General features: G+C 34.6%; 1 protein-coding gene across 1 annotated transcript in view; it reads right to left on the bottom strand.

Moving 5' to 3' along the window:
• The window catches only part of LOC132550189 (cadherin-related tumor suppressor-like), a 75941-nt gene that overhangs the window by 25863 nt on the left and 32959 nt on the right, over positions 1 to 17119 (bottom strand). Inside the window, exons 2-5 of the mRNA XM_060214220.1 lie at positions 10637 to 10835; positions 10012 to 10355; positions 7686 to 7887; positions 137 to 327 (exon numbers count right to left, since the gene is read on the bottom strand). Coding sequence (XP_060070203.1) covers positions 137 to 327; positions 7686 to 7887; positions 10012 to 10355; positions 10637 to 10835 — 936 coding nt within the window. The remainder of the gene's footprint in view (positions 1 to 136; positions 328 to 7685; positions 7888 to 10011; positions 10356 to 10636; positions 10836 to 17119) is intronic.

Genomic DNA, 17119 nt, shown 5'->3' with positions numbered 1-17119 from the left:
TACAATGGGTCAATTGGCTAGGTTTGTAACCAGTAACCCATTTTTAACGATGATTGAAGGAACATTTTTTGCATCGCAAGGACACAGAACTTGTAGCGTAACATACACTATAGGACAATCAATTAACTATAGTTACCTTGGTTGTGGCAGTGTTTCTGATACTGTTTGGGATGGCCTGGTCAGTTGCAGTCACCTCCAGGCTGTATAGCGCCACTTCTTCTCTGTCCAGGGGTCGAACTGTCCTCACTTCACCAGTAACAACATTGATGGTGAACTGGTTGTAAAGATCTCCTCCACTGATCACATATCTAACCTCACCATTTATACCTGTAACACAGGTTCGTTAAAACAAATTAAAAAAAGTAACATAATTAACAGGGATAATTGATATAATTATCATCAATTTCGGAGAAATTATAGACATAGATTTATTTGTTGTAGCATGTTGATTAAGAAGCTAGAGTGCAAAACATTGGACTGAAAAGCTAGGATGTATAATGTTTGAAAGAAGAGCTGGGATGTAGAATGTTTGACTGAACAGCTAGGGTGTAGAATGTATGACTGAACAGCTAGGCAGAATGTTTGACTGAACAGCTAGGATGTAGAATGTTTGACTGAACAGCTAGGATGTAGAATGTTTGACTGAACAGCTAGGATGTAGAATGTTTGACTGAACAGCTAGGATGTAGAATGTTTGACTGAACAGCTAGGCAGAATGTTTGACTGAACAGCTAGGATGTAGAATGTTTGACTGAACAGCTAGGATGTAGAATGTTTGACTGAACAGCTAGGATGTAGAATGTTTGACTGAACAGCTAGGATGTAGAATGTTTGAAAGAAGAAACTCTGGCTGGATAGAGGAGAAGTAGCTCCTACAAAGATGAAGAGTTTACAAATTAAAACCAAGCTGTATCCTATAAGGAGATATTGTGAATACTGGAAGTAAAGTCAATATTTGAACAGTTGTAGGAATGTAGTGTTCATTAAAAGCTGATTTGTTTCTACTCCAGAGTGTTTGACTGTTCATCAACAACACTCTGCAACTATGTACAGACTGGCCATCCTATACCAGATGTTTCCAGCAGTGGATACATTCAAACTAACCTTATTCACAAACAATCAACACAGCAACTACCCTATAACCACCAGATATTGACTCCTTCATTCAGGAAAGTATTGTCAGCTTGCAGCTTAGTCAAACACTGTAAGGTACTGATTTTTAAGGTCTACTGACAAAATCACTTATCAGGTAGCCTGACAATCCACATCATCATACCTATAGAAAATTTACAGATATGTATTAAGCACAACACTCAATCCTCCTTAGTTCAAACTGTCTGTTCTACAATATTTTTTAACATCTAATCACCACACTGATGTTTATTACATTCTTCCAATTCTGTTTTATTAGTTAAACTGACAAATCTTTTGGGTATGTGTCCTGACTAGGAAGTGGGCTGTCCAGCTGGACTTATACATATCAGTTGTATGGACCAGCACCCACACAAATCAGTCCCACCAATCGATACCTACAGTCCTACTGGAGGCTTCAGGTGAACCAGTACACACCTTTAAATCAATACATCGTCAGATTAATGTTTGTTCTTTATTTATCCTATCACACAAAATTTTCTTTTTTAGTAATTACTATGTAAGTTCTACACCAACTGATTCAAGGGGAGATAACGTGGGAACATTATTGACAAATCTTAGTGATACGGTATATAATGGAGAAGAATTTATGTTACTATAATGAATTTAATTCATCTAACCAGATAATTCCTAGGATTGTCAATTATATATATAATTGTGTTATCTTGTTAATATATTGTATATTTTTGTAGAACTGATAAATTCTAAGATAGCAAATGGCATTCAACACTGCAATGTTTCCAGCTCTCTCTGATAAAGATAAAAGAAATTAAACAGTGGTGGGTAGAACGACACATCCAATAAACAAATTGTTAGAAATTTTAATCATCACTGAAACCAATTGATAACAAAATAATTGTTGACTTTACAAGACCTTCCCATGTAAAATAATAAAATCTAAATATACTATTGCAAAACTGATTTTTCTCCTGAAGTGCCCAATTGAGAAAATGCTTTGTGTATAATCACTGTACAACTCAACTTCTGTAACCACGGCAACTGTTTTACCGCAGACTGGATAAACTAAGAAACATTAATATCCTGCAATTCCCCCATCTATAACACTCTAGATAAACACCCCAGGAAATCTGACACACATTTAACACACTTTTTAAAACTTTTATCAAATTTAAATGAATGTTTTTTCTCTCAAATTATTGATAAGGTTTGTACATAATTCTCCACTTGAAGATAATGACTGTCAAAATTGGCAAAGGTTTAGATGGCGAGGTGTGATAAGATGTAACGTTTTGAAGGTCTAAAGCATTTTATTGCTGAAGGTTTAGTGTAGATTAAATGATGTGTAATAGCGTTAACTTTGGCTAACATCACAATCTCTAACACTTAATATCTCACCCTCAAACAGTTCCACAGCATTCATCAGACAGCCATGAAATCAAGTTTAGTCTGAATAAACGACACTTACAATCCAGTGATAAGGAAGTTACCTTTTTTTTTCTAAATTTCATTCCATGTTATTTAAAAGTGTCATAAAGATCTTGACATGGGTGAAAAAGGTCAATAATTACTGGAATACTATATCACTGACCCTATACAACTCTCCCAATTCATGGTTTTCTAGCTTTGGTAGGAGACAAAAAAAACAAAAACATGACTGTAATGTGAATTTTAGAAAAAAAAAAATAAAAATTTTCAGTCAAGAAATAATCATCTCAAGTTGTAAATTTCAAGTAAATTGTGGTATATCTTCTGTAGAGTGAACAGAAAAGAACTGTTTATTATCCTGATATCTGTAAGGTGATTGTAGACACATTCACTGTCTTTTCTGTCTATACCACTGAACAATGCACTTCCAGACAGGGTGAAACTGAAGCTGTCAACCTCCAACCCAAAAAAATTTATTTTGAGTTTCTTTACAATAATGTAGTGACTATGTCAAAATGCCCCATATAGACAATGCAACCATGCATGGTAACCCTTTGTGCTTGGTAAAAGATGACAAAAAACCAACAAAACAGATTCAAATTTATCATCAAAGAAAACTATTGAATACTGTTTTTTGTAGTTTCTTAACATTTATTTTCACTGAAGCCTTGAAGGACAATAAATCATATCTGTAAATCTAAACGCTACCAACTTTTTCTCTGTTTGGTTTTTTCTTCTCTCTAGTTTGCTTTCTTACTGAAATAATGAAACGTTATTCTTTGGGGCACATGCGTTTCTATAAGATTTTAAGCACATAAGGAATCCTTTCCTCTGAGAGCAAATAGACATTTTGTATTTAAACAACTCTTGGTTGTACAAATATGTGACCTGTCAGTCGCTGTCCATTTCCTAAATTACAGATTTACATACCAGCAATGACTGTCTGAATGTTTCGATATGTCTACCCCAAGATAAATGCTGATTACGACAGACCTAAAATGGTTATGGCCTCTACATACCTATGTTAGTAATAATCCCCCTAAAACGTTTGTGGACCCACATACCTAAATTAGTATTACTCCCCAAATATCCACCTGACACAGCCAACCCAAATGTACAGCTGCACATCATACCTAAAAATGTGATCAGTGTAATTAATCAGCATTGGTCATGATTCAGGTGAGGAGAATGTATTTACCTACAGGTAAAATCTGTGTCACAGGTAAACTACCCAGGTACACATATTTTATTGATCAATTGCCAGGTGGATTGTCAAATGAAATATATCTGGTATTCAAATATTTCCAGTAAAGCAGCATTTTTATCAATTTTGCATTCATATCACTGTCACTGTACCAGCTACCTAGGGTACCTAGGGTGGTGCGTAATTACCTTTATAACTAAAAAGTTAACTTTGGAAATTTGAAGTAAAGAATGAAATAGTAATACAAACATACACAATCATTGACATCTGAGCTTTTTCTGTCACTTTCTATAGATCATTTCAGGAGTCCAATATCTAGCAAGGACCACAAAGACAATATTTTGAGACGAATGCCTTATTATCACTTTTAAAGAACAATCAACCTGCAAATGAGGTCCATTAGACATATCAGAACGGAGTCAACATCATTAAAACGGATCGCAGGCTATCCATCAGAAGAGCTGGCCATTCTTACACCACTAATACTGATGGACTACCCTGGACAGGGAGTTCTTCCCATCAGGTTCACAGCTTGGCCAATCTACTCGCCCACAAATCAATCGTCTCGGCCATTGCTTTCTGTTTGTTTTATCACATACAGATAAGGGTGCCTAGCAAGTGCCCTAATTTTACTGTGAGATCGGCAGGAATGGTTCATCTTAGCCCAAATATCTCATCACCACCCCATAATATCACTTGGTGGACTAATAACCATGATAACACAAACAATGAACTCGCTCACCCCCAAAATTCAATTTCCCCAATCAGACCAAATGCTCATCAGAACTGGTGAAGATTTGCAAGTTGGATTAAGGCAATAGACATAGAGATGTTCACTTAATGAATGAAGTTTCCTCCAAATTGAACTAAATGACAGTAATGGGTGTCCTGAGAAGGTCTATTATAAATACATTTGCTCTCTGATTGATTTTTCTCTCAATTTCCTGGCTGACTTGTTCTTGACAGATACAACAGTCTGTGTTCCGGTGCATCGGCTGAATTAGCAGTAGGACAGGCAGATGTGACCGGCTCAGGGTGATGCTTGGGTCACACTATAGAGATCATTCATGTAACCCCTTCCTATTTTAACACAAATTAGATCTCTAAAGATCCACGATTAATAGTCAGTCTTTAAAAACTGTCTTCAGACTTCATATAGGTTGGTATTAGCATATAATAGATTGAGATGTAATGGTCTCGGTAAAGACAAGTGTAAGGTTTATAGGCTTTGTATCCGACCAGACACATCCCATTAGTTAACAGCCTTAAAACAAAACGTCACCAAAATTTCTAATTGAAATGAAATGTTCCCAGCTTAAAGGTTTAAATCTAATTTGTGCCTTATTGTGCTGTCATGGATTTAAAGTCTCTCTGTTTGCTACATGAGAATTTATAAGCATGTTTCACCATTTCTTTAATAAATATCTTCATCAGCAAATTCCTGATTGTCTGATCACCATTAATCTGCCTACAGACTGACTGGTAATCTGCTAAACCAAACAGGAATGGTTCACATTTTTCTAGGTGTCTGAAAACAATTTTCACATGTGACGATATATGTTATAATTTTCTTGTCACTTTTTATTATGGTTAAAACATTCTTAGGGACGTTACTTTTATTAATATATTAATCAATTAAAGTTTCATGTACTGGAGACCACAATTTTTTAATCTCTTTAGCAGTTAAAGCTCCAAGACCATTTTCCAAATAACAAAATATTCTATGAAACCTGAGAAAGTTTTGAGTAGTTCCTAATGTTTTTCATTAGTAAGATTTTCCAGTACATTGCTACAAACTTTGTTTGGCTATGATGTCATGCCTAACGTAGCTGGGGACAGGAGGTGATTAGTTATCTACAAAGCACTGCAGTCAGAGAAACTAATTGAGATATCCCACACGAAGGACTCTGCTCCAACACTTACCACTCAACACACATACACACAAATTGGGCAGAAAATTATCAAACCATTTGTCTGCTGTTCAGTTTACCATCTCTGTTATACCATGCTGCATATGTAGCCAAAACCCAACCAAAACAAACATGACACCAAACAGAAATGCTCAAAGCTCTTTCCCAATATCTAGCATAACTTTAGTATGTCAAACAAATATGCATAAAAAACCTATAAATTACACAAATTTAAGAAGGAATTGACTAAAGGAGTTCCATCAACATGCCACTTACACTACAATGGAAAGTATTCAGTTATTTGATTTTCCTGATAAATCTCGACGACTGTTTTATACCTTACAGACAGAGAAGAGTTCGACTCTGGTTACAGTTAAGTGGTCTGAGTTTTCAATCCAGTAAGTGTTACATATCATTTACCTTTTCAACAACTTGTAAGTACATTAAGGCCTTTGTCATATGGTGTGTGATTCAGGAGTTCCCCTTGTATTATAGTCTCAAATTCACAGAGTAATGCCGGAAATTCACAAACTGTGGCCTACTGATGCCAAAGACATAGAAATTGTGGCTTCCCAACCAATGCCATAAACACAGAAATCCTGACTCGACTTAAAAAGCTGGTGCATCAAACAAAAACATTTATTTCATGGCTCGATTACACCACATAAAGTGATAAACATTCATATTTGCTTTTACAAATAATTTTCAGATATATTTTACAAAATAAAACAACACTGTAATATATATACCTGCATATATATATATGACAATAGCAATAATTATGTCAACCATTACGCGCCAATCAATATCTATAATTTCATGATTTTATCAACTTTTACTTACATGTATAAAGAATTCTGTATTACTTGTCAAATTTTTTTTTTTTTATTTTACCCATCAGACTTCGTGGGTTGTCATTAATAACCAAAAAAAAATGTTATTAACCTACAGATGATAAAATGAACAACATCTGCAATACAGTATACAATGCCTCTAACAGCAGCTAGTCATTTAAGAAAGGGCTTATAATGCACTCTACTCCAATATCTACATCTCTGTAAAGGTGTTTTACATATCAATATGAAAAATTCTCTCGAGGACAAAAGTTCTGTCACCGAAATTTCATGTTTTGATAAATAAAATGTAATGGAAGGTAATTGGTTTGGCTTATCGGCGATGAAATCGGGGCTCCAAAAGACCAGAACAGTGCTGTTACCAAAACACTGTCATATGTTAATTCAGTGTTTAATTGTGCATCATTGTGATGGTGAAATACATGCTGCTCATGTGACTTATGCACAAATCAAGAATGTTGAATCAGCATCAGTCAGAATTACACAACAATCCTAAACTATCATTAAAAATAAAAAATCATCGTGACAAGGCTAAAAATTAATCTGACAAGACATTTTTTAACACTGGGGTTTCATTAAATTTGCATGAATTTTTGTAAAAGTCCCCATCTTACATTTCCAACAACATCATTCCAAGCAATCTTCATTTACAGATATGCATAATCATTATCAGATATTTCATGGTGATCTGAGTATGTGGGTACATGATGGGTGCATGTCATATAAATCATTTAAGAAATGTCTGACGGGCATGTATTTATCTGAATTTACTGGGGAGATAATAACAGACTTGAAAGCCCACTGCAGAGCTAACACAATCCCAAGCATGCCTGTTCACTCACAAAGCTTTGTGTTGCCTGCTGCCACATTAAACATTAGAAACAACTCCAGCCATAAATCACAAACGTAATACCCAATAGGGATACAGCTCTTATTTGTACATACATCTTCATTTCACTACTCAATGGTCAAACAGATGTCTCCATGTAACCCTAATCACAGACCACAACCTTAATTAAGGTAAACTGGTCAGTCATTCTTCAATGTTCAAAGGACTGAAAGAATTTCTAAAACTTCCACAGAAAGCATCCATCCATGGAACTCCTCTTTTTTTTCAAAAAGTTTTCAACAATTCATAAAATTTGACATCAAGGTTTAGTAAAGGATTGGATTACTTACCAGAATCACTGTCCGATGCAGACACAGTGATGATGCTAGAATCCACGGTGATATTCTCTAGAATTTTAGTACTAAATGATGCAGGGTCGAAGGTTGGAGAATTATCATTGATGTCCTTGACATTCATAAATACAGACACAGTACTGGATAAAGACGGGTCACCATGGTCACGAGCTTCTACTGTTAGAATGTATAACTGCATCTGAAACAAGAAGAAACGGTCAATGTGTGTCATTATCTTGTTATAAACTGTGGAGTTCAATTTTTCAGAAATATTTAGACTTTTCTGTCCAGTTTTATAAGGCCAAGGTAAATGAAATTGAAAACTTTTTGAGACACAAAGAAAAAGCTCTAAACACAATGCACACATTAAAAACAATTTTTTTTTACTTTTTAATCAGGAAATGTTGAATCTTAGAAAGTCAAAACTTCAACAAAGAAACTGAAAGTTGTGGCTGAAAAAAAATAAATGAGTTTCCTTGATTCTAAAATAATGTACAATCGATGATTCTAAAATAATGTACAATCGATGCTTCAATTATTTGTTTGCTGGGTGTATCAACCTCTGAAGTGTCAGGGTCATTTTCAAGCTGTACCTGGTGGCTATATACCTCAATGAACAACATACCAGAGGCCCATCACATTCGATGAAGAGCAAGAACAGTTAAGATAAATCATGCTTGACTAGACCAGTCAATTTCTCAGCTTCCAACAAAACACATAGCCACAGGTAGGGGCCATCAAACGATACAATGCTTTAACGACTGAACTATTGTGTCCCTCTATGTACGACAAACTATTTTGCGACAATGTCAGTGATAACATACACTGTACAGTGATACCTATAAAGAATGAACATTTGTGAGTCTCTTGATTCAAAGTATGCACACTTTTTAATTCCACATTAGTTTATTATTCATAAAGAGACCAAATGGAATTTTTTTATGATACAGGTTTTTGATAAGTTGAGACTTGTTACTAAACCAGAAATGTAAATCACATCAACAAAGGTTTGTTGTGACTTGACTATCCTATAAAATTAGATACAATAAATGTTATCACAGAAAACATAAAGGGTCACAAAAAATGTCTTATAAGGTCACAAAAAATGTTTTATAAGGTCACACAAAATGTTTTATAAGGTCACACAAAATGTTTTATAAAGTCACAAAAAATGTCCTATAAGGTCACAAAAAATGTTTTATAAGGTCACACAAAATGTTTTATAAGGTCACACAAAATGTTTTATAAAGTCACAAAAAATGTCCTATAAGGTCACAAAAAATGTTTTATAAGGTCACACAAAATGTTTTATAAGGTCACACAAAATGTTTTATAAAGTCACAAAAAATGTTTTATAAGGTCACACAAAATGTTTTATAAGGTCACACAAAATGTTTTATAAAGTCACAAAAAATGACTGGTCCCTGTCTATAGAATATCAAAATTATAGATAAAATTGAGCTTTATCCTTTTGGTCTCTCAGGTATGTCTGATTCTAGTTTCAAAGTAGGGGGAGATAAGCTAATGTAAGATTTAAGAAGAGCAATTCTTTGTAAAAACTTAGGGGCTGGCAGCCAGTGTAGTTATGGTCCACCACTGATTGTTCTGTGGTGTGTAATAAACATACTTAGTCTGTGAAAGAAAACACAATGTACTGACAATAATAGCAGTATTTCCTGTCTAAACTAAAGCTGTCAAACATGACATGTCTAACAATAATCTTGTCAACAGGTGACTGCTCTCACAAAAATGAAATATTTCCTACATTCAAATTTTAAGAGTATATACATACAAGAGTTCTGTTACACATAAATGTAAACGATCATGAATCATAAACACACCTTATCATGGTTTGGAGTATTTTCAAAACAATGTTTGTGGAATTTAGTGTGTGTACTAATGTTCCTTCTGACCTGCCTAACCCTGTCACTACCTGCCTAACTCCTGTTTGTAGGACCCTGCCAAACTCTAACAGGACTACCTGCCTATCTTCTCCAGGACTCTATGCCTAACTCCCACAGAACCACCTGTATAAATAATTCTTGTAGGTCTACCCTCCTCTAGTAGGACTACCTGCCTAACTTTTGTAACAATACTTGCCTGTATTCTCTCGGCCTACCTGCCTAACTCTAGTAAGGGCTACCTACCCATCTTCTGTAGGACTAACTGCCTAACTCTAGCAGGACTATCTGCATATTGTCTGTAGGACTACCATCCTAATAGTAGTAGTGTTACTTCTGTCATTGGACTGTTATTGATGAACCAACAACAGGTCACACTGTAAAGAAAGTAGAGTAGATCATCTTGCCATTTCAGTACTTACTTGTTCAAAGTCAAGCTGGTTCCTGAGGGTGAACGTGCCTTGGTTTGGATCAAGGTCAAACATGTCACCCCCAAACTGGGACAACAGGGTGTAGCTGACCTGTCCATTGACCCCAAGGTCATTGTCAGTGGCATCAACCCTTCCAATGGTGGTGTGTGGTGCCATGTCCTCCGGAAGGTCAAACGTATAGAGGGCGCTGTTAAAGGATGGTATGTCATCATTGACATCAGTGACAATGATGGTAACAATACTTTGCGAGATGTTGATGCCATCCGAAGCATTGAGGGTGAGGTCGTAGACATCACGAGTTTCACGGTCAAGTCTGTCAGCTAGAGTCACAACTCCTACAACACACAGGATACAAATACAATAAAGACGTTTCGATACCTGCCAAGCTGCATCATTTATGAGGCTATAACTTCCATATCAAGACAGTCCAATTGTAATATTTGCACAATTTTGAATAGTCTGCTTCTACCATCCCTTGGTTATATTATAACATTACATATGAATCTGTTAATTATGTTATGTTGTCTAACAAATTTTACTTTGATCTGGCAAGTTTATTTCAGGAGAATGTGAACTATGAGAAAAAGCACCAGTTATTTAGTTGTCATCTACATACCTGTCTGACTGATCCTGAATTGGTTTCCAATATTACCAGCAGTGATACTGAGGGTGACTTGACCATTGAGGTCCTGGTCTGTTACATTCACACGAGTCACCTCCTGGCCCACAGGTAAACTTTCTAATACAGACACTCTATACTCTGAACGGCTGAACTTGGGAGGGGTGTCATTGATGTCAGTTACAGAGATTGTCACCTGTAAAATAAAACAGTAGCATTAGCAGTGTTACTGATGGACAATTTACAATCACATGACCTACAAAAGTGAGAAAAAGTTCTCAACCTTTTGGTAAACATGATGAATTTTGTCTTACCATCAATGATGCATGGTAAAAAGTATGTGGTGAATTTTTTAAGCTATATTACTTCTACACAAAAACACCATAGTATTTTCAAGAAAGTGGAAGTCAAATGGAACATCATCGCTTCCTAAGAAAAATTGGAAAAATAATAAATTCTTTAAGTAATCTTCTAAATCAATAAGTATGCATGGACTTGGGTAAGTCTAGGATCGTGAGAACATTTGTGGCAAGCATTTTGCAAAAGTATTATGTCAAATCATCCTTACACTAGAACTTTCCCAACCTACAGGTCACTGATTGTTTCGTGCACGAAAGTTTAGTGTTACTTAATTGAATAGGAAACATGAATTTGTCACCTGCAGGTGTTTTCCAAGAGGTACACAACAGATTGAAATTTCACAAAATGTCCAATCCCATTACCTGTCTATCTAGGTATATACACTAAATCCATTATGTAATTTATTACAGAAAATACAATAAGATTGTAGAAAATTGATTTTTCTCTAGGTTTTAATGACCGATCATAAATCACAGGTATTATATGACGTAGTTTGGATTTTCAGACAGGTATATTTGTTGTATGTAAATTTCTGTAACACAGAAACAAATGCTAATCAGTAGATCACAAGGTATCGTCCCCTGGTGAGATCGCCCAGTATTGTACCCTAGTGTCACACCACAACCCCTGGTGTAGGTGGGACTCCAGGACAACAATGGGAGGTGAGAACTCCATTCCATGTGAAACCCTAGCTCACAATAAACTATGTCTGATAGCGGACTAAACAAAAACCCTTCTTACCAGATACAATTTCCAATTTAAGGGTTATGTCCCCATAAATCACCTCTCAATCATTTGACCTTTGAAAAAATGTGTGATCTTAAATGAATGTAATGAAATACAATATCACTAGAAAATCACTTACTGTCGTAACAGCAAGGACGCTACCTGTACTTTTGTTAACTTGATAAAATGTCAAGACAACTTTCAAAAAAAAAGGAAAATTCTTATGTATTTAAAATAATAATGTCCTTTACATATGTTATTCATTGATTCAAATTGAAAATCAAGTATATTATGATGAGAGTAATTTGTGAATTCAAGGTCACCAGAACACGACTGTTATCAAACGTATATACACATGTAGGTAAATTCTCACGCAATGAAAATTATCTTCCTACATAGTACTGAGACCAGTAAATGGACTTATAGTGTCATTTTTAAGCTGGATTTTGTTTGTTTACAGGAAAGTTACAAACAATGAATATCCTTAGATCAGTCAACATAATCCCAATAAAGCTTGTGGCTCTGACCTTCCCGTCCACAACCTAACCCCGACACCCAAACCCTTTATTAGGGGAGATAATCCCCTATTTCCAGCCATGACATTGGATCAGTCTTGACAGTGTTACACAATAACATATTGTCCCATTGGAAATCAAAATTTTGAAATGATGTAATAATATGCTAGTCTGTAAAATGTTATCTTTATAAATGACAATTTGACTGTACACATTAAGTTTACACATACATCCCCATTCCTGAATTGGGACAGCTGGTCACAATCCTTGTGATTTGTATATGGCAATGAGTATAATTTAAATTCCATCGAAGGTGTTGTATACAGAGTTTATTAAATATGAAAGATTCAACTTGATCCTAGTTGTTTCCTTGTTTTCTTAATAATACAGATGTACTAAGATTCATGTTTGAAGTCACTTTTAAACACATCTACGGTTAGATCTAACATTCTCGATCCAACATTTTCAACAGAATAGGTTTGTTCTCAACCATGTGATATCAGCCATGTCGTAAAGGTCAGCCAAGCAGATCGGTATTCGTGAATTGTCATTACTTAATGGAAGAATAAACATCATCACTTTCTATCAAACTTTTACACTTCCATCAGATCATGTCTATAAAAACATATGATGCAAATAGCGGGTTCTATTAGATTCTACGGTCTATCAGCCACGTAGGTAAGACAACCTGGAAGATGTCACCTCGCTGATCCTGCCCATATCAAAGCAAGTTTGTGGTTTTGATGTATGAAAGGTACAGTTACACACTGTTATAAACCATTAACGCACCTTCACCTCACTGACAAACACATCACACGACATGACGTCCTCAAGATTACAATGACTTTGAATTATTTGCTGAAGATTATGAATTGGTTTGAACCCGAGACCTTTCTACTGTCTTAATCAAAGAGGCATTCTTTACCAAGTTAATATATTACAATGAAAAATTAAATTTTCACCTGACAATAATGATGATGTATTAATTAAACTAAAGTATTCTAATTAGTAATATCAGATTGAGGTCAAGGACATATTTATACTTTTTTCAATCTCCTAGTTACACAACAATCAATATTTTCACAACAGCTGGAAAGTTAAGTTTACAAATGTCAAAACAGACAGAAACATTTTCATACAAAAGATTTACCGACCAGTTTGAAAAAGAAAGGAACCCAATACATCTGTGTATACTTTTGACTAAGATTGAAGCATAAGAGCCGGTGATTAACATAAATGCACCATTCATTATCAAACAAGTTCCTGTGAGACAAAATAAAGATATATTAGTACTTGTCTTTGTCAGGTGTTTCCTCCGGCTGTGTACTTTAGACTTGGCTAAAAATAGTTTTCAGATTTCATCAAAGGATAAAATGAAAACTTGATACTCTTTGTAAAGTTTGTGTATCTATTCTAATTAACATACATGTACCAATATAAATTATGAAGTATTTGAGTGTGTACAAAAAACATTAACAAAAAATATAGAATTTGAAATTTTCTGGATTATGAGATTGAAGTACCTAATTTTCCAAGTTATGAAGTAATGAATACTTCACACCTAAGGTTATTTACTATCACTAATTTATATCCAACGATGCTGTAATTACAGACACATAAAAAGCTCAAACCATTTATCATCTGAAATTAGCCAAGTTCTGGAGAAACACCGAGCTGGTCCAATATAGATACAAAATGATAGAACCCCACGGGAGATAGCAACAATGTCTGACATTTATCACTTTTCAGAAATGTGACAGGCCTTCAAAATTTTATGCCAAAATCACATGTTTGGAATGAAATGTGTGACACCAATGTTCCATTAGAATTAAGTGATGTGTGTAAAGAGCACCCAGAGAATACCTTTACAAATTAAAAACTCTCTGGTTTTTTATCATCTGCAACAGAACTTCACTATACCGTTTAATATCTCTGGGGACCTTGTATTATCAAACACTTTATATCAATTTACATCAATGCTAAACACACAAATTTTATATTTCGTTTTGTCTCCACAACCACCTTAGCCAGAAAACAAGGTCAGGACTAGTGAGATTAGAAACTAAAACTTACATTCTTATCTACAGCTAGTAAAAATTTCTTTAGATCATAAAATTTTTGACAGGTTTTGTTAGGAAACTTCCCTTCTTTTAATGAGAAGACTTTAAATTTTACCACACTGTTTTAACAAGACAACCTTTACCAACGACAAATACAAAGCATTTACTAAGTAAAATGTTTGTTGATAGAACCTACAGACGTATTTCTATCAACAGCATCAACAATATATCCCAACCACAAGGGCCATTATTTGATTTTAAATGTCGAAACTTTGCTACGTTGTAGGCGTATAAATTTCCATTGTCATTCAAAGCCGAGATATGTATTGTTTGACTACCCATCCTAAAAATTACCACCGTTCCAAAAATAACATTCTTATAACCAAGACTGTTCCGATTCGATCAGTAGACGCCATACACAATACCATATTACATCCTAATTTTTGTTTATACAACTCAACAGCAGGGTAGATTTGTTACTGTAGAGGTGCTTGACATGATTTTACAAAATGCTCCGATTTTATCAAACATTACATTAATAGGTATTTCAATCCTTTGTTGTTTGATGAATGCTCATGATTTGGGCTATAAAGTCACAGGTATTGGACAAGTTTTTACCTTGTCACAAACTTTGACATGAAAGGTGTTGCTTTCGTGCGGATTAAGTTTGGGAGGATTATACCTCTCCAGGTAGATATAATCTGCTAACAAGTGGCCATGAATTAACACTAACAGCCAAAGTCTGATCACTGGACCAATGCCAGGCACTGTACACGTTACCATATTCATTATACTAAATGTTCCCCCTTTGTAAATACTATCAATAGTGTTCCCTGTATAAGGCATCCATAAAAAAAACCTGTTTTTCTATCACAATTACTAAACTTTACATAGGAAACATATCAACCACTTCTTAAATATATTCCTTTCTCACCAGTTAAACTTTACAACACCTCAGGACATTATTATGGTAAATACATTTGTTATCGACAGGTGTCAAATTGTCTAGTCATGACCAAAAGGTGCTGACCAACTGTTACTTGCAGGTCACACATGCTCTTAGAGAGTTCTGTCAAGGTGTTCTCAATCACATATTTACTGAATCATGTACATATGCAATATTTACAGAACAGTTGTCAACACCATGTTCATGCTAGATAATTTGGTTCCCAGTAAACATAAAATGTCTTGTATGTCAATATACAATCGGTTTTAAAAGGAATTTAGCATTGAACAGTTAACAGTGACTACCTCTTTTTGTCATGTAGATGGAGACATCGACATTGAATTCCATATCCAATCAGATTCCATTTATTTACTTATCAAATCTATGTTGTGGAAACTTAATCCATTTACTGACCTGTAAGTTAAAATGGAGAACATTGCAAGATAATACAAACGTTTGATCCACTTACCAAGAATTTGGGATAATAAAGGATGGTTTTACCTGATTTATTGGCAATCAAGAGATAAGGATAAACAAACACTAAGGTAATTGAAAGACAGACCGACAAAGGAATCCTTTTCAGTGGTATGTATACCCACTCTATCACACAACAGTGCCGCACAAGTTTTACTTTATATATATAAGCCACTGTAATTTTATCTTTATACACAACATGCACAGTCGTACATAAATTATCTGTACTATTTATTATGATCTCTGTTAATCATTATTGAAAAAATCCCAACATGAATCAACATACTTATTGGTATAAAACAAAGAGAAATGCTGATTTGACTTAACTTTAAAGTGAAACAACTTTTACTTTCTACACTTAAAACGCCAAAAGTGAAATATGAAATCTCTAAACGGGGAGATAAGAAAGTTGTTGTCTCCTGGCAACAGTTCAATGACCTGGCATCAGCTGCTATAGATAAACCTTTCACTGTTCTGTAGAGCTTTATCAAACCTTCCATAAAACTTCTCCGATGTTATGTAACCTTATCTGTCAGTATTCTTGTCCAAACTTCTACCATTTTATCTAGACTGTTCCAATTCAACCCTCCTACATAATAATACACTATCTTAATACATTCCTCTCTCTTGGATCATTTTCACAGGGAAGTGTTAAAATGTTCCGTTATCAAGTGTATTTTACAATAATTATGACAGTTTAACAGTGTGCTTTTACTGCTGCAATACCTAGTGGCTGAGTATTGTAATAAACTGCTGACGAAAGAAATTCAGAATGATATACACAAGTCTATGTTTATACAGTATAAATATGTCAGATAACAAGTGTTTTACAGGGAAGAATTTTTTTTATGTTGGCGACATGCATATATGTACAACATGTTGTCACCTATGACTGACCTTCACTGGCTAAAAGGTCAGACAATTATGATGATCACTTAGCAATATAGTTTGTACAGTAAACACATATATTTCAATAAAATACCTGTGTTTTCATAGTTTATTAGCTGGCATGGTTCTCATAATTTTTTAAGTGTTCCCAACAAGGGACATCACTCTCATCATATTGCAGATTTTATGTACCGATTCATTACAATCTTTAATCAGGTAGTTGTTCAATTCATAGATATTTTTCAATTAAACAAGTTTATAACAAAAATTTTAAAAAATGATCAATAGCCTGTATCAGTTCTTTTACCATTTTTTTTACAGAAATATATTCATTGCAAACCAATGTATAGCTGACAAAATATTTCAAGGATAAGAATTATGGGTGAATAATGAACAAAACAGATTTTGAATCTCAAAGAGAAATCTTTTACCTATTCTGAACTCCTATACAAACAAATCACATTCATCGCAGGAAGAAAATAATACTACAGCGAGTTTAAATATAGCAAAA

Source organism: Ylistrum balloti, unplaced genomic scaffold, assembly GCF_031769215.1.
Source record: "Ylistrum balloti isolate Yb309-2 unplaced genomic scaffold, AGI_CSIRO_Ybal_v1 Utg370110, whole genome shotgun sequence".
NCBI lineage: Eukaryota > Metazoa > Mollusca > Bivalvia > Pectinida > Pectinidae > Ylistrum > Ylistrum balloti.
This window is presented reverse-complemented; position numbering and strand designations above follow the sequence as displayed.